At 42.1% G+C, this 24,478-nt stretch overlaps 1 protein-coding gene across 2 annotated transcripts in view; it reads right to left on the reverse strand.

Moving 5' to 3' along the window:
• vps13d (vacuolar protein sorting 13 homolog D) overlaps positions 1 to 24,478 on the reverse strand; it is a 216,010-nt gene that overhangs the window by 12,836 nt on the left and 178,696 nt on the right. For both annotated transcript variants that reach the window (XM_078425505.1, XM_078425504.1), the window contains one exon: positions 2,829 to 2,960. In XM_078425505.1, coding sequence (XP_078281631.1) covers positions 2,829 to 2,960 — 132 coding nt within the window. The remainder of the gene's footprint in view (positions 1 to 2,828; positions 2,961 to 24,478) is intronic.

Below are 24,478 nucleotides of genomic sequence, written 5' to 3' on the forward strand. Positions count from 1 at the left end.
GACTTCTGCAAACATTCTGTCTTGAAAGTCCTCATCAGTTATCATTATTTTTCTTAATTTCCACCACACCAGCATTGTTACGAATAACATTTCTACCCACCCAAGGTCGTATGCCACACACCTTTAATATAGAGCAGCACTGAGAAAATATTACTACTTCCAAGATAAAGATTGTGAGTTATTTAAAACTATCAAATCTGTTCACTCCATTGGGTCATGTTTGGCCTCGATGTTAGTTTTGAATGCCATCACCTTCAAGGTCATATCCTGACCCATCTCCTACTGTTGAAACCCTCAACTAATATAGAGATAGGAAGAATGAACCTGAGGGGTTACTTTTTCACACAAAGGGTGGGTGGCGGGGGTATGGAATGAGCTGCCGGAGGAGGTAGTTGAGGCTGGGACTATTGCAACGTTTAAGAAACATTTAGGCAGGTACATGGATAGGACGGGTTTGGAGGGATATGGGCCAAACACTGACAGGTTGGACTAGTGTAGATGGGACATGTTGGTTGGTGTGGGTAAATTGGGCCGAAGGGCCTGTTTCCACACTGTGTGACTCTGTGACTAAAACTAATTCCTGGCCAGTTGCCCTCATTGCACTCTCTATAAATCCGAGGTCATTCAAAACTCTGCTGCCTAATTCCCAGTTTGCATCCAATCCTGTGCACGCCGACCTTTATCAGCTCCTAGTTAAGCATTATCGTAAAGTTTAAATCTGTTGTTTTCAAACCACTCCATTATCATTCTCCCTATCTCTGTAATCTGTTTTAGTTCATAATCATTGGCGAAATTGGCTAATTCTGACGTTTTGTCTCGTCTGAAAATGCAAACGCTTCATGCTTTGAAACCGTGCCTTCAACCCTCAAAGTCTGAAATCTCATTTTTTAATCTTCCCGTCCCCCGACTTTCCTTTAACTAGATCCCAGAATCTGACTCTGATCAACTGTTTGGTCATCCATCCTAATATGTGGTTTAACGTCATTTTAAAATTATCTTACTCCTACGCTTAAGAATCATGGGATGTTTTGCCACATTAAATGACCTATATAAATGCTATTGCTTTTGTTACAGAAAAGGCATAAATCACAGATAATAGGCTTAGTTAAACAGATTTACAAAATCAGTCAAAGATGTACTGTGGATTTTATGTTTATCAAGTAATTAGACATCAGGAAAAACTATCTGATGATAAAGCATTAAACCTGTGCCAAACATAACTGAAAGAACAAGGGTGAACAAAAGTTTGCATCAACTGATCATAATTTATGAAATCATAATTTCCTGTCACAATCCATTGAAAAACTAGTGTTTTTTCCCCCTCATTTTCTTAAAACTGCAGTAGGATTACAACCAGAATACTTCTAATGAAACATTTCAATGGACTTTACACTTTAAAATAATAATGTTTAAAAATGTACATTATTTTCCAGGAAGGTATACATTTTGGAAACTATTTTAGAAATTATATCTGTATTCTTCAGAGAAAGATGGCAATATTTATTCCATATTTACACATCAAGGTCAGTCCTTTCTCCCCATCTCTTATGAGGATCTAGCATCAAGAACAAGATGAACAAGCACTTAGGATACAGCCTTTATGCAGACTGCAGTCCAGGATTTGGAAATGCATGTTTTTCTGATTTAGTTATTCAGAAGTTATTGGAGCATAATTAGACCATTCTGCCCGACAAGTCTACTCTGTCATTCAATCATGGCTGATTTATCTTTCCCTCTCAACCAACATCCTCCTGACTTCTCTTCCTAACTCCAGAAACCCGTACTTGTCATTGGATCTAAATCTCACTCCCTCTTTTCCAAGGATGTTCTTTTCCAAAGAAATTCCCCTGGACCTCACCTTCTACCCAACAAGCATCCATTTTCAAAAGATCACCCTTTGCAGTTTCTGGTTCCTTCATCGAGGTTCGACCACCAGGCAAAGTTTTCAGAAAACTAGTTTTCTATGTTTGAATCAGAGCTGGCCAGTCTCACTGTAGATTATCCATTTGTAATATTGACTCATTTTCCTTCTCTACATCTTCCACTCCCCTCTCCTTTTACCATTCCAAAAAGATTGTGACTATCTTCAATTGCAAAGGCAAAAAAAGCTGGAGTAACTCAGCGGATTAGGCAGCATCACTGGAGAAAAGGAACAGGTGACATTTCGGGTTGAGACCTTTCTTGAGTGAGTCAGCAACTGCCTGGCCCATTCCACCATCTCCACCGACCACTCCTTTCTCATGATGCTATGTAGTCGTTGGAAAGGCAACATTGGCTCTTTCACCTCATTCCTTCCACCCTAGTCAGCCAAACAGCCCTTTCAGATGAAGCAGCAATCCACCCGCACCAATCCCAGTCGTGTGTGCAGCATGTGGGGGCCGGCCAGCATGTGGTCTTTTCTACACTGGAGAAACCAAATGTAGATTGGGTGTTGAGGAAAGAACTGCAAATGCTGGTTTACACTATTTGCAGTTCCTTCCTACACACCCAATCTCCAAAATGCTAGAGTAACTCAGCATCTCTGGAGAGAAGGAATGGGTGACGTTTCGGGTCGAGACTCTTCTTCAGATTGGGTGACAGCTTTGGGTACTAACGTTGCTCACTCTGCACAAGGGGCCCCTGAGCTTCCAGCTACCTGTCACTTTAATTCTCCATTCCACTCACACTCTGACCTATCTGCGCTCTTCCACCAATGCCCAATTAAGGTTAATGAAAAACACCTCACATTCCCTCTGAGCACAGATGCAACAATTTCGGGTAACTCCTTTTCTGGTGTCCAAGACTAAGTAATTTTGCTTAAGCAACAGAAAAAAATGATGTTGACTTACAATTCAGCCTGAATGTTGTCGGTCACTCTGAAGAGCTGTTCCTGCCCATCTGCTTGTTTGTCTGAGTAGCGGGGCAGGAGGCCGTGGGGACCGATGCAACAACGCGGCTTTCGATTTCTCTGGTTAAGCATCCTGTTTGGAACATAAGAATTAAGATAGTTAGGAAAACATTTCCAACAGCAGAAATGGATGTTGTCAAGTTATCATAAGTTCATAAGTGATAGGAACAGAATTAGGCCATTCGGCCCATCAAGTCTACTCTGCCATTTAATCATGGCTGATCTACCTCTCCCTCTCTTACCTTCTCTCCATAACTCCTGACACCCATACTAATCAAGACCACCCGTACTAATCAAGAAAGTCACTTTAAAGATTTGTATTACTCATCAGACTTCACTGTTGATGTTCTATACTGCAGAGCTCAACTTGATATATGGCTTTCCATCCATAGAACATACAAATTATCTTAGATACACAATTAAAAATAGGGGGAAAGCCACTAAGGGATCAATTAGAGGGTAGATAATTACATGTTACCCGACTCTCATTCATCCAGGAGTCAATTCGGTTCCTTCATCAAAGCCTGTTTTCCCAGTATCAATAATTCCCCACAATTGCACCACACACCCACTCTAAGGGGGGTCTCGGCCTGAAACGTCACCTATTTCCCTTTCTCCAGAGATGCTGCCTGACCTGCCGAGTGACTGCAGCATTTTGTGTCTATCCCACTCTGTTGCCCTTCTTCATTTTTGGTAATGATTAGTGGCCTGAGTACAGAAGAAGGCAATGAAATCGCAGAAAAGAGAGAGAAAAGCCACTCCATATTGTTTTACATCACTGGTCAAGATGAGGGAACCAAAAATTGACTGTGTTAGGGTGAAATCCAACTGTGGATTAAGATTCATTCTTCTGCCTGTTTGGCAGACCAGAGACGTCTGACAAAGTTCTCTCGTAGGCACATAGAACCCGCATATGAATTGAATACGCACAAATCTACCATTACCATATTATTCATCGTACAGACACTCTGAACATGCAGCTGCTTCTACCCATATTCTCCAATAGCATAACCTTTCTCTTCATATATTTACAACAATATTTCCAGAACCAGGGGCCATAGTCTATGAAATAAAGGGGAGGCCATTTAAAACTGAGGCGAGAAAAAACTTTTTCACCCAGAGAGTTGTGAATTTGTGGAATTCTCTGCCCCAGAAGGCAGTGGAGTCCAATTCATATCATATCATATCATATATATACAGCGCGGAAACAGGCCTTTTCGGCCCTCCAAGTCCGCGCCGCCCAGCGATCCCCGCACATTAACACTATCCTACACACACTAGGGACAATTTTTTAAACATTTACCCAGTCAAATTAACCTACCTACCCGTACGTCTTTGGAGTAAATTAAATTCATCACTGGATGAATTTAAAAGAGAGTTAGATAGAGCACTAGGGGCTAGTGGAATCAAGGGATATGGGGAGAAGGCAGGCACAGGTTACTAATTGTGGATGATCAGCCATGATCACAATGGCAGTGCTGGCTCGAAGGGCCAAATGGCCTCGTCCTGCACCTATTTTCTATGTAATGTTTACTGCTAGCACTTGTGTTTTTGAATTTTTAAAAATATCAGTCTCTGACACATTTCCACGTTTCATTGACATTCCTTAGCTTTTAATTGCTTTCAGATTCAGATATTCATCTATCGCTGCCTAGCCATTTTCACAGTGTTTATGGAAAGTTAATCCATATCCCAATAAGCTCTTGTGCAAGAAAAATCAACTGCTCGTAGTGAAGTGAACGATGATGATTATAATGGACCGTACGAAGGTACAGGTAAGATGGTGGATTGGTGGATGACATATAACATAGAAAAGGCTAAGTAATATGTTTTCATAAGAGGAACTAGGAGTAGAGACTTAAACCAGAGAGGAGATTTCTAAAAAGGAGACACAGAGTCACCTGGAGGGATATGTGCTTTGATTATGGGGAATTGCTGGGCAGATTGAGCAAATAACCAAAGAAGCACTTAGCATCTTAGTCTACAAAAGAGGCACGGGGAGAAGACCATGAACGAGGTGAAGGTAGAAGAAAGTTACTAAAATGATTCGAAGGACAAGTGACTTTAGTAATGTGGCCAGAGTGGAGAGGCTGGGATTATTCTCCCTGGAACAGTTGAGGATCTAAAATATATATTTTAAAAGAATTGAAGTTGTAAGTAAAGAGATAGAAACAGTTCCCATTGATGGACCCCCCCCCTTCATGCATCTGCATGCTCTGCACATATGGTTCAGTTTAGCTTATTGTCATGTGTACCGAGGTACAGTGAAAAGCTTTTATTGTGTGCTAACCAGTCAGCGGAAAGACAACACATGATTACAATCGAGCCATTCACAACGTACAGATACACGTCAAGGGAATAAAGTTTAGTGCAAAGTAAAGCCAGTAAAGTCCGATCAAGACAGTTCGAGGGTCACCAATGAGGTAGATAGTAGTTCCGAAATAACCAAAGTATAGCCATGCATGGGGGCAGATTCAATTGTAGGGTTTACAAGGTTGCTGCATAAATATTAGGATGATTTGCAGCAGTATGGGGAGAAGACGAAGAGGATTGGGTGAATAGAGCTAGTCGGGGTTTGGCAGGACGAATGGCCTCCTTCCTTGATGCAACTTTTCTTTAAACCAGAATGAAAACTACAGCAAAAAAATTGATTGACAATGAAATGGGGGAAAGTGGGTAGGAAAAAAGTAATAATGAGAAGGCAAAGAAAGCATAGAAGGTGAAAAGACACCAAACACAGAATTTAAAACAATAAAGCATGAAATAAAACAAAAACCTAATGCAATACTAAACTAGAGGAATGAAAATAGGCAAATTAATTAAAAGTCAAAAATTCCACACATAATAAAAAGGAAACCTTTCTTTAGAAAATTAAGTGCTTCAGACAGAACACAGCTGCCTCTTTGGGAAATTACAGTGTTTTTTACTCAAAGGTCTTTCCAGACATTTAAATTAACACCCCATGGAAGTCTGTCCTCAATTGCTTGCGAGACTTGCATTTCAATTCCCATCCCTGCTCTCTTTTCAACAGCGTCTCAGTAGTGAAGAAAGCACAGCGTGGCTCTTGGAGGAAGGTTTTACACATTAGCCCACCCTGGCTGGGCTAGAATTGCCAGCCCCGTACGTAGGTGCATCTGTTTTTTACACATTTCCTTGGACGATCTGGAAATGTTCTCCTGTCTGATGTGCGAGAAGCCAGGTTAATCTTTGTGCTCGTTATGTGTGTGACGAGTTAACTTCTCCAAAACTACAGCAGTGCTCCCTGACATCTTGGAAACTCATGAAGTTGATTAGCTGGAAAGTTAGAAGGAAAAGTAAAGTTAAACACCTCTGTTACAACTCAGAGTGAAGGGAGTTTATGGTTTTAAGTCCAACAGCCGCAGCTGTGGGCTGGAACAGGAGCAGCTGGACAGACATGTTGAAAGACTGATGAGATACAAGAACAAATGCCTTATTGATTTTTGGAAAGGCTGAACACTGTACAGCTTTGTACGAGAACATATGGGGCTCAGTGCAGGAACTAGCACTTTCTAGGGTTAACAGTCAAGGTGGTGTATGCAAGTTTTGTTAAAAACCTGCCATTGGTTGCAAATCAGCATGGGAGTAGCTCATTGGGTGGTGAACCCAAGCACCCAGCCACAGATCAAATGTAGTACACAGGTCAGCTGAACGCCCAAACTCAGAGTATCAGACACATGAACATTGCCAATAAGGGCCTTCATTAAAATAAATCGACACAAAATGCTGGAGTAACTCAGCGGGATAGGCAGCATCTGTGGAGAGAAGGAAAAGGGGATGGAGGTTTCAGGTCCAGGTCTGAAGAAGGGTCTCTTCCCAAAACGTCCGTCACCCATTCCTTCTCTCCAGAGATGCTGCCTGTTCCACTGAGTTACTCCAGCATTTTGTGTCGATCTTTGGTGTAAACCAGAATCTGCAGTCCCCCCCCCCCCCCCCCCCCACCATACCATTCATTAGAGACACAGCTCTATACATGGCATGTCTTTTCGGAGAATTAATGCACATATAATATCACTGGTTGTAGTAAACAAACACAAAAGAACAAGTGGCCTCTTATACCCATGCCATTCCTGGGGCCTGCATGCTCTAATTTATTCACATAAATATCAGCATCACTGACTTTATTGTTCATTCCCAATTGCCTTGAAAAGTGGCTGCTAGTCATGTTCCAGCAGTTTTTGTGAAAGCAGAGCGGACTGTTTAGTGAGCGGTGCGCACACATCAGGTGGGTTAAGGGCAGCAGACTTTCTTCCTGACAGGATGTTAGTGAACCAGGTGATTTTTTTAAATGACCATCCATAATGTGGTCACACGGTCACTTTTAACTAAATGAGCTTTGCACAAAAAAAAGTCAAGTTTCAATTCCCCACCTTTTAGTTTTAGTTTTTTACTTTAGAGGTACAGCGCGGAAACAAGCCCTTCGGCCCACCGAGTCCACAGCGACCAGCGATCCCAACACACTAGCACCATTCTGCACATCAGGGACAATTTACAACTGAAGCCAATGAACCTACAAACCTGTATATCTTTGGAATGTGGGAGGAAACCGGAGCACCCGTGGAAAACCCACGTGGTCACGGGGAGAACATAGAAACTCCATACAAACTCTTTATGCGAAGCACCCATAACCAGGATCAAATCCGGGTCTCTGGCGCTGTAAGGCAGCAACTCTACCGCTAAGCCACCTGCCTTGATGCGATCTGGCTCAGTAGTCCAGACCTCCGAATGACCAGTTCAGCCATTTAATCATTATCTTATTGTACCCACATATAATTTACTCTTTAAGGATTTAAATCCCAAACCATGAGTTTGATATTTGATCCCATGCCACCATGCAGTTTCTTTTAAAACACAGCAAAGTGACAACTATTGGGTTAGTTAGTTAGTTTATTGTCACGTGTACCAAGGTAGTGAAAAGCTTTTGTTGTGTGTTCACCAGCCAGCGGAAAGACAATACATTATTTATCTTGTTCCTGCATATGCAGACGAACTGTTACATGTGTCTACATTACAATTCAAAATAATTAATCCTCTTTAAAGCAACTTACAGTGCCCTCCATAATGTTTGGGACAAAGACCCATCATTTATGTATTTGCCTCTGTACTCCACAATTTGAGATTTGTAATAGAAAAAAATCACATGTGGTTAAAATGCACATTGTCAGATTTTAATAAAGGCGATTTTTATACATTTTGGTTTCACCATGTGGAAATTACAGCTGTGTTTATACATAGCCCCCCCCCCCCATCCCATTTCAGGGCACCCTAATGTTTGGGACACAGCAATGTCATGTAACTGAAAGTAGTCATGTTTCGTATTTTGTTGCATATCCATTGCATGCAATGACTACTTGAAGTCTGCGATTCAAGGACATCATCAGTTGCTGGGTGTCGATGCTCTGCCAGGCCTGTATTGCAGCCATCTTTAGCTTATGCTTGTTTTGGGGGCTAGTCCCCTTCAGTTTCCTCTTCAGCATATAAAAGGCATGCTCAATTGGGTTCAGATCAGGTGATTGACTTGGCCACTCATGAATGTAACATTTTTTAGCTTTGTAAAACTCCTTTGTTGCTGTAGCAGTATGTTTGGGATCAAAGGTAATGGAAAGACTGGAGGAAAGACTGGGTGCTGAGAGCTCTCTTATACCTGCATTAAGGAGGCAATTAAACACACCTGAGCAATTACAAAACGCCTGTGAAGCCATATGTCCCAAACATTATGGTGCCCTGAAATGGGGGGACTATGTATAAACACAGCTGTAATTTCTACATGGTGAAACCACAATGTATAAAAATGGCCTTTATTAAAATCTGACAATGTGCACTTTAACCACATGTGATTTTTTTTCTATTATAAATCTCAAATTGTGGAATACAGAGGCAAATAATTAATTGATGGGTCTTTGTCCCAAACATTATGGAGGGGCACTGTAGGTAAGTTGAGGTTATAAAAGGCAGTATAACTCATGTCCTGAAACTCATCAGCTGTTTAGACTTTAGAGATGCAGGATGGGAATAGGTCCTCTGACCCACTGAGTCCACACCGACCAGCGATCATCCCGTTCACTAGCACTATCCTACACACGAGGGACAATTTACAATTTTTTAAAAACAAAGCCAATCAACCTACAAACCTGTACGTCTTTGGAGTGTGGGAGGAAACCAGAGCACTCGGAGAAAACCCACGTGGTCACGGGGAGAACGTACAAACTCTGTACAGACAGCACCCGAAGTCAGGATTGAACCTTGGGCTCTGGCGCTGTAAGTAAGGCAGCAACACTACCGCTGCGCCACCGTGCCGTCCTTGGTTGGTGTTGGCAGCACTACATGTAGTATGTAGTATTATAAGTTTGACACCAGCAATCGTTCAACTGAAGCTAGGAGAACCAATTTTACATGCAAGATCCAGAGTGCTGCTGCTACTACATATAGTGCATTTAGTGCTTTGCACTAGGTGTGAATGACCTGAGGTGGGTGCATGTCTGCTTACCTCTGCCAATCACCTACTGTACCCCAGGCCTCCTCATTCTTATTGCTGGTGTACATCTTACTATGCCAGCCTGCAAGGTTAGCATCTCAGTCTGCAGATTTGGAAAGGCTGCTCTGTAGGTTTGTTGCCTGCTTAATGTACAATATTTACGTCAAACGTTTTGGCCTGTGCCTATTAGCAATTTGATAAATGTACAAATCAATGTAAAATTAGTTGCACGCGCAGAATAATTATTTTTTTGATATTGAGCTATGATTCACCTGTTTGGAGGGTCTAATATATTTTAATTATGTGGCTTCATGGAGAAAACCCCTCAAATTTCTGACCCAAGGGACCTGGGATCCTAGTTTTATTCTCCTTTATAAAGCATGATGATGTTAATTTATAGAAACATAGAAAATAGGTGGAGGAGTAGGCCATTCGGCCCTTCGAGCCTGCACCGCCATTCAATATGATCATGGCTGATCATCCAGCTCAGTAGCCTGTACCTGCCTTCTCTCCATACCCCCTGATCCCTTTAGCAAAAAGGGCCACATCTAACTCCCTCTTAAATATAGCCAATGAACTGGCCTCAACTACCTTCTGTGGCAGAGAATTCCAGACTCACCACTCTCTGTGTGAAGAAATGTTTTCTCATCTCGGTCCTAAAAGACTTCCCCCTTATCCTTAAGCTGTGACTCCTGGTTCTGGACTCCCCCAACATCGGAAACAATCTTCCCGCATCTAGCCTCTCCAACCCCTTAAGAATTTTATATGTTTCTATAAGATCCCCCCACAGTCTTCTAAATTCCAGCGAGTACAAGATCTTTGACCTTTGACTGCCTTTCTCAGAAGCTGTCGATCATGCTTTGTTACGTTGAATTAACACTCTGGAATCCTATCCTTTACTATCCAGCGAGATATCTTTTCTTAAGAAACATTCCAGACCTGTGAATTTAGCTACAGATCTCCAGATTCAAGCATCTGCAGTCTCTTGCGTCTTCCTTTAAACACAATGGATTTTATTTGATATGCTCCCTTTAAATTCACCTCTTTCATTGGAAAATTTATTATACTACTGTGCAAAATCTAGGAAAAAATCAAACGTGTGGTGGGGCAATCGTGGGAATACGATCTAATAGTCTGAAAACTCGGCCAATTTGGTACTACCAAAACCTTAAGGATTCTGTACAAAGAATCGTGAACCGTTCTGTCTTAGCTAGCCTTCCTTCCAATCTCAAGAGGTGGAGGATAAGACATGCCAGCAAAGAAAATTCAAGAACATCCATTTTTGGACTTGTGTTAGGTGAGATACATGAACTTAGATACAAAAATAAGTTATCAGCAAAAGTTGTCTAATTCTGTTCAAGTGGTACTATAGAATGAAACAGTAAGAGTTATAATTTAATAGGTGACGTTTCAGGTCAAGACCCTTCTTCAGTCCTTCGTCACCCATTCCTTCTCTCCAGAGATGCTGCCTGGCCCATTGAGTTACTCCAGCTTTTGGGGTCTACCTTCGGTTTAAACCAGCATCTGCAGCTCCTTCCTAAGCAGAGTTACAATTTACATTGTTTTATCAGCCATTGGTTTCAAAGTTATATCAAGGAACTCAAATTGCTTTTTCTGTTACTTCCGTAAAGACGCTAGGTTATTTAAAAGAACAGCTTTGCCAAATTCAGGCAATGGAATTTGACACAAGTGTTGGATATTGCAAGGATAGTCACACAGAAAGGTCACGCACAGGTCGAGGTGTAGTGGATTGTGGAGCTGGCACGAATGGCTTACCGCAGGGTGAGGCCAGATTCAATTAGAGGTGGCATCCTTCAGGGAATTTCTTTGATCTGCACAAGATCAGTGATTTGCTAGTCACTGCGCATCAACAATGAGGGAAGTCCAATAAGCACATTACTTATTGTTCGTTGGTTGAAAACTATGTTAGCACAAGGGAAGGCTGTTAGGAATAAACAATCACAAAATACCGAGACAATGGGCCTTATTGCATGAAAGCAGTGTCAAGTGCAAGAGTGCAAGGGTTACTTGTGTGTGTTACTTATGGAGTGAGGGGGTTACGCAGGACACAGATTCTCTTTTGTGTGTAAACTCTTGGACGAAGTCTGCTTACTCATTGGCTCCTGCCCACCGTTCAGCTCTGCTACACGCCTAACGACATGGTTCAGCAGACGGTCAGCATCAACCCTGGCCACAGGCCAGCCTGCAATCAGTGGGACAAATACTCCCTTTCATATTGCTTGTGTGGCTCATATTCTCCATTTTCCACATGCCTGTTGGATTTAGCGAGCAGTATGTAAAACACAGCATTCCTGGTGCCGGCCAGCAACACGTGGGCCTCCTTTTGTTAGTCTGGTGAGGCAGCCCTATTCTGTGGGCTGCGAGAGTGTTAGTTCAGCCAAGGGACTGTTTTCTCCAAATGGAAATAACATATAACATATAACATATAACAACTACAGCATGGAAACAGGCCTGTCCGGCCCTACCAGTCCACGCCGACCATTCTCCCTGACCTAGTCTCATCTACCTGCACTCAGACCATAACCCTCCAATCCCCTCCTATCCATATACCTATCCAATTTACTCTTAAATAATAAAATCGAGCCAGCCTCCACCACTTCCACCGGAAGCCCATTCCATACAGCCACAACCCTCTGAGTAAAGAAGTTCCCCCTCATGTTACCCCTAAACCTTTGTCCCTCAATTCTGAAGCTATGTCCCCATGTTGGAATCTTCCCCACTCTCAAAGGGAAAAGCCTACCCACGTCAACTCTGTCCGTCCCTCTCAAAATTTAAAAAACCTCTATCAAGTCCCCCCTCAACCTTCTACGCTCCAAAGAATAAAGACCCAACCTGTTCAACCTCTCTCTGTAGCCTAAGTGCTGAAACCCAGGCAACATTCTAGTAAATCTCCTCTGTACCCTCTCCATTTTGTCGACATCCTTCCTATAATTTGGCGACCAGAACTGCACACCATACTCCAGATTTGGCCTCACCAATGCCCTGTACAATTTCAACATTACATCCCAACTTCTATACTCGATGCTCTGATTTATAAAGGCAAGCATACCAAACGCCTTCTTCACCACCCTATCCACATGAGATTCCACCTTCAGGGAACAATGCACAGTTATTCCCAGATCCCTCTGTTCCACTGCATTGGGGTGGAAGGTGAGAACGAGGGGGATCCTGTCCTTGTTGCGAGTGGGGGGATGGGGAGCAAGAGCGGAGCTGCGGGATGTAGAAGAGACCCTAGTGAGAGCCTCATCTATAATGGAGGAGGGGAAGCCCCGTTTTCTGAAAAACGAGGACATCTCGGAAGCCCTAGTCTGAAACACCTCATCCCGGGCACAGATGCGGCGTAGACGGAGGAATTGGGAGTAGGGGATAGACTTTTTGCAGGGGACCGGGTGGGAAGAAGTGTAGTCCAGATAGCTGTGCGAGTCGGTGGGCTTGTAATAAATGTCCGTCACTAATTTTTCTCCTGTGATGGAGATGGTGAGGTCCAGAAACGGGAGGGAGATGTCAGAGATAGTCCAGGTATATTTAAGGGCAGGATGGAAATTGGAGGTGAAGTGTATAAAGTCAGTGAGTTCTGCATGGGTGCAAGAGGTAGCACCAATGCAGTCGTCGATGTAGCGGAGGTAGAGTTCGGGGATGGGGCCAGTGTACGTCTGGAACAGGGATTGTTCGACGTACCCGACAAAGAGGCAGGCGTAGCTAGGGCCCATGCGAGTGCCCATAGCTACGCCTCTGGTTTGGAGGAAGTGGGAGGAGTCAAAGGAGAAGTTATTGAGGGTAAGAACCAGCTCTGCTAGGCGGAGGAGAGTGTTGGTCGATGGGGATTGGCTGGTTCTACGGTCGAGGAAGAAACGGAGGGCTTCGAGACCATCCTTGTGGGGGATGGAAGTGTAGAGTGACTGGACAAATTGAGCCTGATTCTGTCCTCAGCCAAAAACAGTTAGGCAGCTAGCAGCAACACTGTGAACCATATTAACTTACAGGAGTTACTGAATCTAACACTGCATAGGTATTTTCTGAACTAACCTCACATCAATATGGAGGAGCTGATCAAAGCTCCTGTTTGATTCACTTATCCAAAATGAAACAATTTAATTTTAATGTTGTTTCATCTTGATGTATGATGAAATAAATGCATATTGTATGACCTGCACTTAACAACTTTCAAACATGCTTTTCTTCCATTGTCTTGGGTAGAGAAAGATCAGCAAAGCAAGACGAATATAAAGTGAAGCTGGTGATTTTATTGGGAAACAAGTCCAATGGTAGGTTAGGGTCTCCAGTATCTCAGCCACATGGTCAATCAGCAAGCTAATCAATTGCAGGGGCAATGCATTTAAAATATGAAAATGCTGGAACCAGCAAATCAGACAACATCTGTGGAGGGAGATAAAGGGTTAACATTTAGACAATAGACAATAGGTGCAGGAGTAGGCCATTCAGCCCTTCGAGCCAGCACCGCCATTCAATGCGATCATGGCTGATCACTCTCAATCAGTACCCGTTCCTGCCTTCTCCCCATATCTCCCCATACCCCCTCACTCCGCTATCCTTAAGAGCTCTATCCAGCTCTCTCTTGAAAGCATCCAACGAACTGGCCTCCACTGCCTTCTGAGGCAGAGAATTCCACACCTTCACCACTCTCTGACTGAAAAAGTTCTACCTCATCTCCGTTCTAAATGGCCTACCCCTTATTCTTAAACTGTGGCCCCTTGTTCTGGGCTCCCCCAACATTGGGAACATGTTTCCTGCCTCTACTGTGTCCAATCCCCTAATTATCTTATATGTTTCAATAAGATCCCCCCTCATTCTTCTAAATTCCAGTGTATACAAGCCTAATTGCTCCAGCCTTTCAACATACGACAGTCCCGCCATTCCGGGAATTAACCTAGTGAACCTACGCTGCACGCCCTCAACAGCAAGAATATCCGTCCTCAAATTTGGAGACCAAAACTGCACACAGTACTCCAGGTGCGGTCTCACCAGGGCCCGGTACAACTGTAGAAGGACCTCTTTGCTCCTATACTCAACTCCTCTTGTTATGAAGGCCAACATTCCATTGGCTTTCTTCACTGCCTGCTGCACCTGCATGCTTCCTTTCAGTGACTGATGCACTGGGACACCCAGATCTCGTTGAACATCCCCTCTTCCTAACTTGACACCATTCAGATAATAATCTGCCTTTCTATTCTTACTTCCAAAGTGAATAACCTCACGACAAAGACCCATTTCAAGACAAAGACCCATAATCAGAGGGGGCATTGCAATTAAGCCGCATTTCACCACTTACTCGCTAACACCATCAGGCAGGGATTAGAAGCTGTCATTTCAGAGCTCTGATGAAGAGTCATTGACAAAACCACATGCTGGATTGGGCTGGTTGCTGGCTGCCTATCGTGCTGGTGAAACTGAAGATCAGATGCCAGTGCATCCAACACTGGACTCACGACCCAGCCCAGCAGCAGAACAATGAGCCGATACAAAGGGATTTGAATGGCCTTGCATCTGCTCCTCCACTTCCACTCACCAAGACTGGCTTCTGAAGTGTGAACCCAGTGGTCACTTGAATACAGTCACTAACGCTGTGCAAAAGGGACAGTGCAAAGAAATGGTTTATATTTCCAGTTTCTAGGACTTTACGGCTTAAAATTTTTCTTTTAAGTTTTAAATTATTCAAGCCTCTGTGGATTGTTTTTTTTAATAACTCTGATTATCAAGAGACATTTAAAAACAGTTTAAGAGCTTTTGACAACAAAGGGATATTACAGATCCATAAGGGCATTACTTCAGGGGCTTCTGGCAAGGCTCAGTCATCACTTTGTGGGTGGACCTCAGTATAGAGGATTATTGTTCGATTGGCACTCCATACCTGAGGTTGTGTGCCAAATCTATTGTAAGGAACCCGGCTCCTTGCTTCATGTATGCTGCCTCACCCGCTCAGTATTTCCGATTTTTATTTCAGAAGCCATATGTTTGGCTGGTTTTCCTCACCTTAACCGTGGGTCAAATAGGCTGATGACGATCAACCCATTATTGTTCTAGCTCATTTCAACTACACAACACTGTTAAGGGTGTAACTTGAGATATTATTGGTTCAGCCAAATGTTAACTTCATTAAAAAAAAACATTAAGCAGCCAAGCTTTTATTTTTATATATTGGAATAGAGCTCTCATTTAATATGGTGGAGTGTGGCTGTATATCCCTTTTTACTGAAAGCACACCTGGAATAGACGGGCAGAATTAGAGAAATCCATCTTACCGTTAAAGAATGTTAGTGTAATAATAATACCACATACCTGACGTCGGGATGTTTTTCTCCATCCTTGTGATATTTTCTCTTAGGATTTCCACACTGCTAATCTTTAGCCATAGAAACGGTGGAGAATGACCTTATTTACACAAGTCTTGCTTGGTTATAAGGTTTTCACTGTGTGAATTCTATTAGCAGTCACACAATTTTTTATGACAGACCGCACTATTCAACAAGCTACAACATCTACTCTACCGCAAAATAGTAGAATAGCCACTTTAAAAGGAATTGAGTGTACATTCTGATTATGAAGAAAGCTTTGCTCCACACCGATATTATGAATATAAAGTAAATACTTTCACGTTTAGAAATGTTTGGACTCAGCAGAGACTAAATCAGAGCCTTCAAAAGTAACTGTGGGGAGGAACAAAACCTCTGTGACTGATCTAGCATCAGCAATGGGGAGTAGGGTTGGTATATTGAGGTTCAGAAATAGTGTCCATTAAATATCTTGGATTTTTTTTGTTGTAAATGTAGGGTGATGTATAATGAGGCAAACAGCTAAGTTTGATCAATATTTTCTTGTGTTATGTTCCCTAACGCAGAAAGCATGACGGATGAAAGTTTAGTCGGTTAAATGCTCTCCAGAAGGCACACATAGATAAAACTCAAGATCTGGCTTTTAGATTGTTACTATAATGAAAGGGAGCATTTGAAGAAAAGCTTTCATACAGAGCTATAATAGAGCATGAAGCAACAGAGATATAATTTAAAGAGGAATTTTAAAAGTATGAAAGAGAAATAAAATAAGAGGACCACAGTACATAGCACCAAAGGGTCTATAATGGAATAGCCAAAATGGACATTAATTTGGAGTAACTGTGATTCTTTAACCTTGGTTTTATGAATGTTGGATAAATTATGAAAGACCAAATCTATAACATGCCTTCTAATGGATGCAATATGTATTGTTTCCAAATTAATCATTTGCTTAGCCATAATTATATCCAAAACACATCAAAGTTTAATTATTTTTTTGTGATTCCTTTTGATAAGCTTTGGTGTTGTTCCTCATTAGAAATCCTTACCCAAACCATCTTGCAGTGATTGAATATACCTCAATTTTAAGCAGTCTAAATTTTCTTACCATTATATTTCTACTGATTACCAGGATATGTTTAAGATAAGTCCCTTCTTCAGCAAAGGTTTAACCTCTTTCACACAGTAGAACCGAACAGGTGGAAACCATTTCACATTGGTTGGGTTTACAATGGAAAACACCTCATTTCCACATGTGCTGTAACTTGCAACAGTCTCTGGGCACTAGGGTCATGTTATTTTGTAACCACAACAAATATCTTCTAAAAGTGCATAATCAAGATAGATAGAGTTATATAGTTGCTCCAGTTAAGGAACTTAGGTTTAGTTATGGAGCAACTTTTCAACTACGTCTCAATCCCTTCTTTTTGGTTAGGGATGTCTAATCCAACATCTGTCTCACCTCAGAGAAGATATCTCTTAGACTTTAAGATCACTAGAATTTTCACTGCATGCATCTGCATCTTTCTCTTTCAGGCAGAGAAGTTAGTTCACATGTTTCAAAGTATTCTTTTGACTTTGTCCTCTCAGAATGCCTGAATCTTAAGGGTGAATTTACATTGATAAAAGTCAGGCAGCAAGAAAAATATAAATGCATGCTAAATGAAGTAGAATGCATGTGTTGTTAACATGCAAAAAATTCCAAGGCAAATGTTAGCAAGACAAATAAATAATTGCAAACTTCTTAAGAGGAAATATCAAAATAGGGCGTTGACTTGTGTAATTTCATAACTGTAAGATCCTCTGAAATTGCTCTCCCCACCAATACAATAGCAAGAACTTTCTGTTGGATGTAGGACAAATGATTCCAAGAACTCACATTGGAACACAGTACATTGATAGGGTGCCTTTCATAATCTCAAGACCCAGAGCATTTTAAAACCAACGACAGAAGTGCAGTCACTTTTGTAATGTACTAAAAACAGCAACTAATTTGAATATGTTGCAAATAACTCACAAATAGCAATATGACGATAACCACACAATATTATTTTTAGCACTGTTATATTTAATAAATATTTGCAAAGGTAGTGGGATAATTTTTTGTTCTTCTTCGAAATAGTCCCAACTGGAGGAAGCAGATGGAGCCTAGTTTAACACCTTGCTGGAAGAGTTGTCATGAAACAACACTGCCAAGTTAATACCACTCCTACTCAGCACATTATATTTCCACAGCCAGGTGGAACCTGCAACCTCTCCCCATTTTATTCCTCTTGCAAGTTTGGAATTTTAAACCTTAATCTCAGCGTCCTTAAATTACCACAACTTGACTTAATCCCTCTTCTTACTTTGTTCATAATTGATGCTCTCTTGCACAATAACCCGACATTTCTAAACATAAAAGAACAGATTTATATTGCCAACAATTGGTATATGAATGTTACTTTCTGGTTACTAACTGAATTTAAGCTGTTAGTGGATTCACAATAGAACTATTGAGCAAAACAAAAACTGCAGATGATGGAAATCTAGAATTTAAAATAATTGCTGGATATACTCAACAGGTCAGGCAACTTGTGCTAATGTTTCAGGTTGATGACCTTTTCTGGTTGTTTCTGAGCCAGGTGCTGATTATGTTAGAGGTGCACAGTACATTGGTACCAGGATTACAGACACAAGTGTACAAAATCATGAGAGAAATAGACCGGGTAGACACAAGGAGTCTCTTACCCAGAGTAGGGGAATCGAAAACCAAAGGACATAGCTTTAAGGGAGCGAGCTGCCGAAAGAGGTAGTTGAGGCAGGGACTATCGCAACGTTTAAGAAACATTTGGACAGGTACATGGATAGGACAAGTTTAGAGGGATATGGGCCAAAAGCAGGCAGGTGGACCAGTGGAGCTGGGGCATGTTGGTCAGTGTGGGTAAGTTGTGCTGAAGGGCTTGTTTCCATGTTGTAAGACTCTATGACCCCATAAGTGAACCTCATGAAGTTTCATTGGATCAGATCAAACAAGGAAACTTTGATAATAACCAAGAAACCATAATAACCAAGAATTATGCTGAAATACAATAGTTGTAACACTAGCCAGTAATCAAAATAAATGTTCAATTGAGGCCCAAAGGTTACCGTGCTTCTACAATCTAAGTTGGGGCAGAAGGTGTGAGGAAGGAACGATGAACAGTATATATTCAACCTTTGGATCCACATGTTTTTTTAAAATCACAATATAGTAGGGAGAATTGAGGTTGTGCAACACCAGAGATCCAGCCAGTTGCACAAACTGCAAGATGGTTTGCTGCAAGGGAAGTAACAGCGCAGTGCTTGTAAATGTACGAAATCCTGGCATAATTACTGTATTCAGAGCATGAATCAAAACCATTGTCTCCATGCACCATGGATGCTGGTTAACTAAGTTTATGCTTCCCAGATTTTCTGTTCCGTTTTGGATTTCCGACATTTGCAGTATTTTTTAACAATCGGAAAACACAAATGAGAAGTTGGCTGCACAACAGGTTTAAGGAAGTCTGCATGACTCAGCCAAGCTTCTGACAAGTGGTACATTTAGCAATGGCTTGGAGAAAGTATACCAATTACTGTGGGGTTGACACCCAAGATGATTGGTTACGTCACTAGGAGGAACAATTAGTAAACTTATTGACACAAGAGATTGCAGATGCTGTAACCCAGGGAACAAAAAACAAACTCGAGAGGAACTCGCTCTCAACGTGAAATGTTGACCATCCCTTTGCCTTCATAAATGTTGCACTGAATTCCTCCAACAGTATAAACAATGGAATAAGGAACTGCAGATGCTGGTTTAAACCAATGATAGACACAAAAAGCTGGAGTAACTCAGCGGGACAGGCCAGCATCTCTGGAGAGAAGGAATGGGTGACGTTTTGGTCGAGACCCTTCTTCAGACACACAACCCGAAACGTCACCTATTCCTTCTCTCCAGAGATGCTGCCTGTCCCGCTGAGTTACTCCAGCTTTTTGTGTCTATCTTCTTTACCAAAGGAATGGGCGACGATTCAGGTCAAGAACCTTCTTTAATCGGAAAAGGTGTCTCGACCCGAAACGTCACCTATTTCTTCTCTCCGGAGATGCTGCCTGACCCATTGTGTCACTCCAGCATTTTATGTCTAAGGTGTGAACCAGCATCTGCAGTTCCTTCCTACACATTTAGTTCACATGGATGCTGCTTAGCTGCTGTAGGAGGCATTTGAATGGGCTAAAACATGATTTTTTCTGTTTTGTGCTGTGTCGGGTCACCTGGTTGTTTGCCGACCTTCTTGTTTGGGAGAGGTCAGCACCTTCAACCGTGTCTTCACGAATGTTTACAGCGCACTTACGATTTCACTTCCGAGATTAATTATTGCTTCTGACTGAAATGTAAATCTTGAACTTATAGCCATGGAAGATTAATAACAAACTCATGTCAAAAACATTGTAAAATATCAGGGTTGGCCCTAATCCATCTCACAATCTGATTAAAGTGAATTTGTGCATTTAAGGACTTGGGAGTTATCAGCCACTGTAGGATAAAAAGAAACATTTAGCTGCATAGAAATAGAATATTCGAATAAAGACATTCTAAATTTGCTTCCCATTCTTTCACTGAATGGAGACTGGTATAAGTTGCTTTAAGTATATATACATACAAGACATGTGTTCCCGGAATGGCAGTCACCTGCATAATGATTTGTCCCACTGCCTCTTCACATCTATGCTATAAATCAAATGTCAAATAAGATTCCATGAATGAAACGCATGTACAATCCTGCGTGAAGTCTGAAAAACTCTGTTGGTTCAATATTATCAGCACCACAAAGACAAAACACAAACACAAATTCCACCCACAATGAGATCTCAGAGCAGTGATAAAAGACTTTGCATCCTGACAATGCACTGCAGTAATAATTGGCGACTTGTGGTTTTCTGCAAAGGCTTTTCCCTCCCTCCTTTGTCAGTCACTGCTGTTTATACAGATTCAACCCTCCCTGCCAAACCTGACACCTTCACACGGCTGCCTGCAAATAACACGCCCACAGATCCATAACAAGGTTTCAAAAAAAGGACACTGGCTGAACTCTGGCTGAACCTGGGAGACTGATCCATTACAGCTCTCTTGCTGATAATGGCTGGGTTCAAGGCAGTGTCAGATCACCTGGCTGCACGCACCCCTGGGTTCAGAATGTTCAACTGTCTCTTCACGCCTGTTTACACAGCAGTTACTGTGTGGCTGTGCACAACATGCAACTTCCCATTGCCAAGTGAAATAGCTCTCGTTACATGACTAATCCAACTACCAGCGCAGTGAAAAAGTACAAGAATCCAACCCACACACTCAATAAAAAAGACTTGAATACAGCACAAGAAAGTAATAAAGCCCTTTAATGAGATAAAATTCTCATCACAACAGCTAAGAGGCAGAACCATAAACTATATCAAAGTTATTAAATGGTAAAATGTTGTCTGAGCGCAATAAGGTTTCAAGATTTTTATTATGTTGATGGAGGGCACAGCTCCACCTGGCTATTAATCAGATTATTAGGCACCGAAGGCAGGAAATGTAGATGAATGCTTTCAGTTTAGGCTACACCTCCACCTTGTAGTTAGATACCATTTAAATACTGACTGAAAACTACATTCTGCAGTGCGATTTTCCTCAAAGGTGAAACATGGAGAGGCCGAGGGTTGTTGTTGAACAGACTTGGATTGTTGTCAAACACCTGACCCGGGGAAATCCTTGACTAGCTGTGCATGCAACAGGTGTCAGTCAGCCAGCCCAGTAGCCATGTTCCTCCTGGGTCAGACAGCTCGGGATTTATCTACGCTCTGGAGAGTTCAAAGTTCTCACCTCCATTAAAGTTAATGGAGCTACTCCAAACTAGCTTGGAACAAACGCAGCTTTATGCAAAAAAATTGTGCAGGATTAATATATACATTTGAACGGATAATGTTCAGAACTATAGATGAACAGGGAATAAACTGTTTTAGTACTTCCTATTACCATAACAAAATTGACCTGTATTCAAATATTAGAATGAACAAGAAACAAAAACTATCATAACATGACTCTCCTGACTCTCAGTCTGTAGAAGGGTCTCGACCCGAAACGTCACCCATTCCTTCTCTCCAGAGATGCTGCCTGTCCCGCTGAGTTACTCCAGCATTTTGTGTCTATCTTTAGTTTAAAACTGCATCTGCAGTTCCTTCCAACACATAACCATATCAAAGATAGACACACAACGTTGAGTAGCAGGTCAGGCAGCATCTCTGGAGAAGAGGAATAGATGTCGTTTTGGGCTGAGACCCTTCATCAGACTCATCACTCTGATGAAGGGTCTCGACCCGAAACGCCACCTATTGAGTGTGATGAAGGGTCTGGACCTGAAAAGTCACCTATTCCTCTTCTCCAGAGATGCTGCCTGACCGGCAGAGTTACTCCAGCATTTTGTGTCTATGTTCGGTGTAAAGCAGCATCTGCAGTCCCTTCATACACATAACCATAGCAAGTGCTGCCTTGTCATAGACTTTACGATTGCCACAGCAGGCTTGCCTCTTCCATTTCCACTAACTTTAATTGAAAAGGGGGAAATTGGCAATTGGTGGGAATGTAAACAATGAACAGTGGTTAAAAGTTCAACGTGACATTGCCTCGCCAAAACTAACACTGCTATGTAGGAGTACCTTATGTCAATGGCAAGCAACAAGACATACAGCTTTGCACCCGCACATCAGGGTTTCAAAACAGATTTGATATCTTCCCTGTTTGATGTAAATTATGGGAGCAAATTAGTGAGAGTCAGCTTTGATATTTACAATATCAAGTTCAACTACCCTTATTTTGGTGGGAGACGCAAGCTCATGAAACAGCATAAACATGTCCGTTAGCAAGAGTGCTGTGACTGTTTTAGCAGAGTGTTCTATGGGAGTTAGCTCACAAATGTTAGTTACTAGAATTCCAAAATACAATAACAACGTAAAACCAGCTCAACATTTTGCACTTTCAAAGACCTCAGTCCAACATTTTAGGAGATAAAGGGCTCCAGTGATTGTGAGATAAACATGTCAGCATTGGAATTCTGTATGGTAGGAAGCTTAAGTTTACTGTTCACCTCATTATTTAAAATCAACCATAATCCGTAGAGTGAAAGGCATACACACACAAACGCAAGCAAGGAAGTAAGGACATAGATGTAGGATTAAGGGGGAAAGATTTAATAGGAATCTGAGGGGTAACTTCTTCACACAAAGGGTGGTGGGTGTAGGGAATGATCTGCCAAAGGAGGTAGTTGAGGCAGGAACTATTGCAATGTTTAAGAAACATTTAGACAGGTACATGGATAATAATAATAATAATAATGCATTACATTTATATAGCGCTTTTCATATACTCAAAGACGCTTTACAGGGATTTAGAGAACATAGGGAAGTGAATAAATAGATAAATAAGTAAACGAACAGAGAAAGGAGACAGAAGGTGAGGTGACCTTCAGTGGTTGAAGGCAGTACTGAACAGGTGAGACTTCAGTGATGTTTTGAATGTGGTGAGTGTGGAGGAGTCTCTGACGGTTTGGGGTAGTGAGTTCCATAGGGTGGGAGCAGCGATGGAGAAAGCCCTGTCCCCCCAGGATCTGAGTTTGGTCCGGATGTGGGGGGATAGGAGATTGGCAGCAGCAGAGCGGAGGGTGCAGGTGGGAGTGTGCCTGTGGAGGAGGTCGGTCAGGTAGGATGGGGCCAGGTTATGGAGGGCTTTGTAGGTCATGAGGAGGATTTTGTACTGGATTCTCTGGGGGATGGGGAGCCAGTGGAGTTTGTAAAGGACGGGGGTGATATGGTCACGGATCGGGGTGTGGGTGAGTAGGCGGGCAGCGGAGTTTTGAATGTATTGAAGTTTACTGATGATTTTTGAGGGTGCGCCATAGAGGAGGCTGTTGCAGTAGTCCAGACGGGAGGTGATGAAGGCGTGGATGAGGGTTTCTGCAGCTGTGGAGGAGAGGCATGGACGGAGACGGGCAATGTTTTTGAGGTGGAAGAAGGCTGTCTTTGTGATGTGTTTGATATGTTTGTCGAAGGAGAGGGTTTGATCAAAGATGATTCCAAGATTCCGGATAGGACAGGTTTGGAGAATTATGGGCAAATGCAGGCAGGTCTGACTAGTGCAGATGGGGAATGTTGGCCAGTGTGGACAAGTTGGGCCAAAGGGCCTGTTTCCAGACTGTGTGACGCCAATTGCTTTTTGAATTGTTCATGGTCAGTTATCTTACTCGCACAAGTGTATTTGGAATTATATAGAGCACCTTCAGCATGATGGAAGCATAAAGTCCTACTACAGCACAGCAACAGGCCATCTCAGCTAGTCCCATTTGGCCTATATCTCTCTAAACCTTTCCAATCCATGTACCTGCCCAAATGTATTTAAATTTTTAAATATTGTACCTGTCCCAAGTTCTTCCTCTGGCTATGATGGATAATAAATGGCTGTGAAGATAGATTTTTTATTTGCGTGTTGATACTTTCAAATGGACAACTAAAATGGTCTAAATTTATGTTGCTAAAATGTAATTGACTTCAAGCTCACCGAACAGGAAGATTATCTTTCTGTGGGCAAAACCGGTCAGGCCAGTTTATCTACCTCATATTACAATTTCAGATACTCTAAGTATTCCATGTAATAGCTTCCAACATTCATCCTACTGAGGGCATTTGGCACTGGCTCTGTAATTCAGACTCTTCAACTAGATACCAGTGATTTATCACCAGACATATTGGTGTTAC

Source organism: Rhinoraja longicauda, chromosome 30, assembly GCF_053455715.1.
Source record: "Rhinoraja longicauda isolate Sanriku21f chromosome 30, sRhiLon1.1, whole genome shotgun sequence".
NCBI classification, from domain to species: Eukaryota; Metazoa; Chordata; class Chondrichthyes; order Rajiformes; family Arhynchobatidae; genus Rhinoraja; species Rhinoraja longicauda.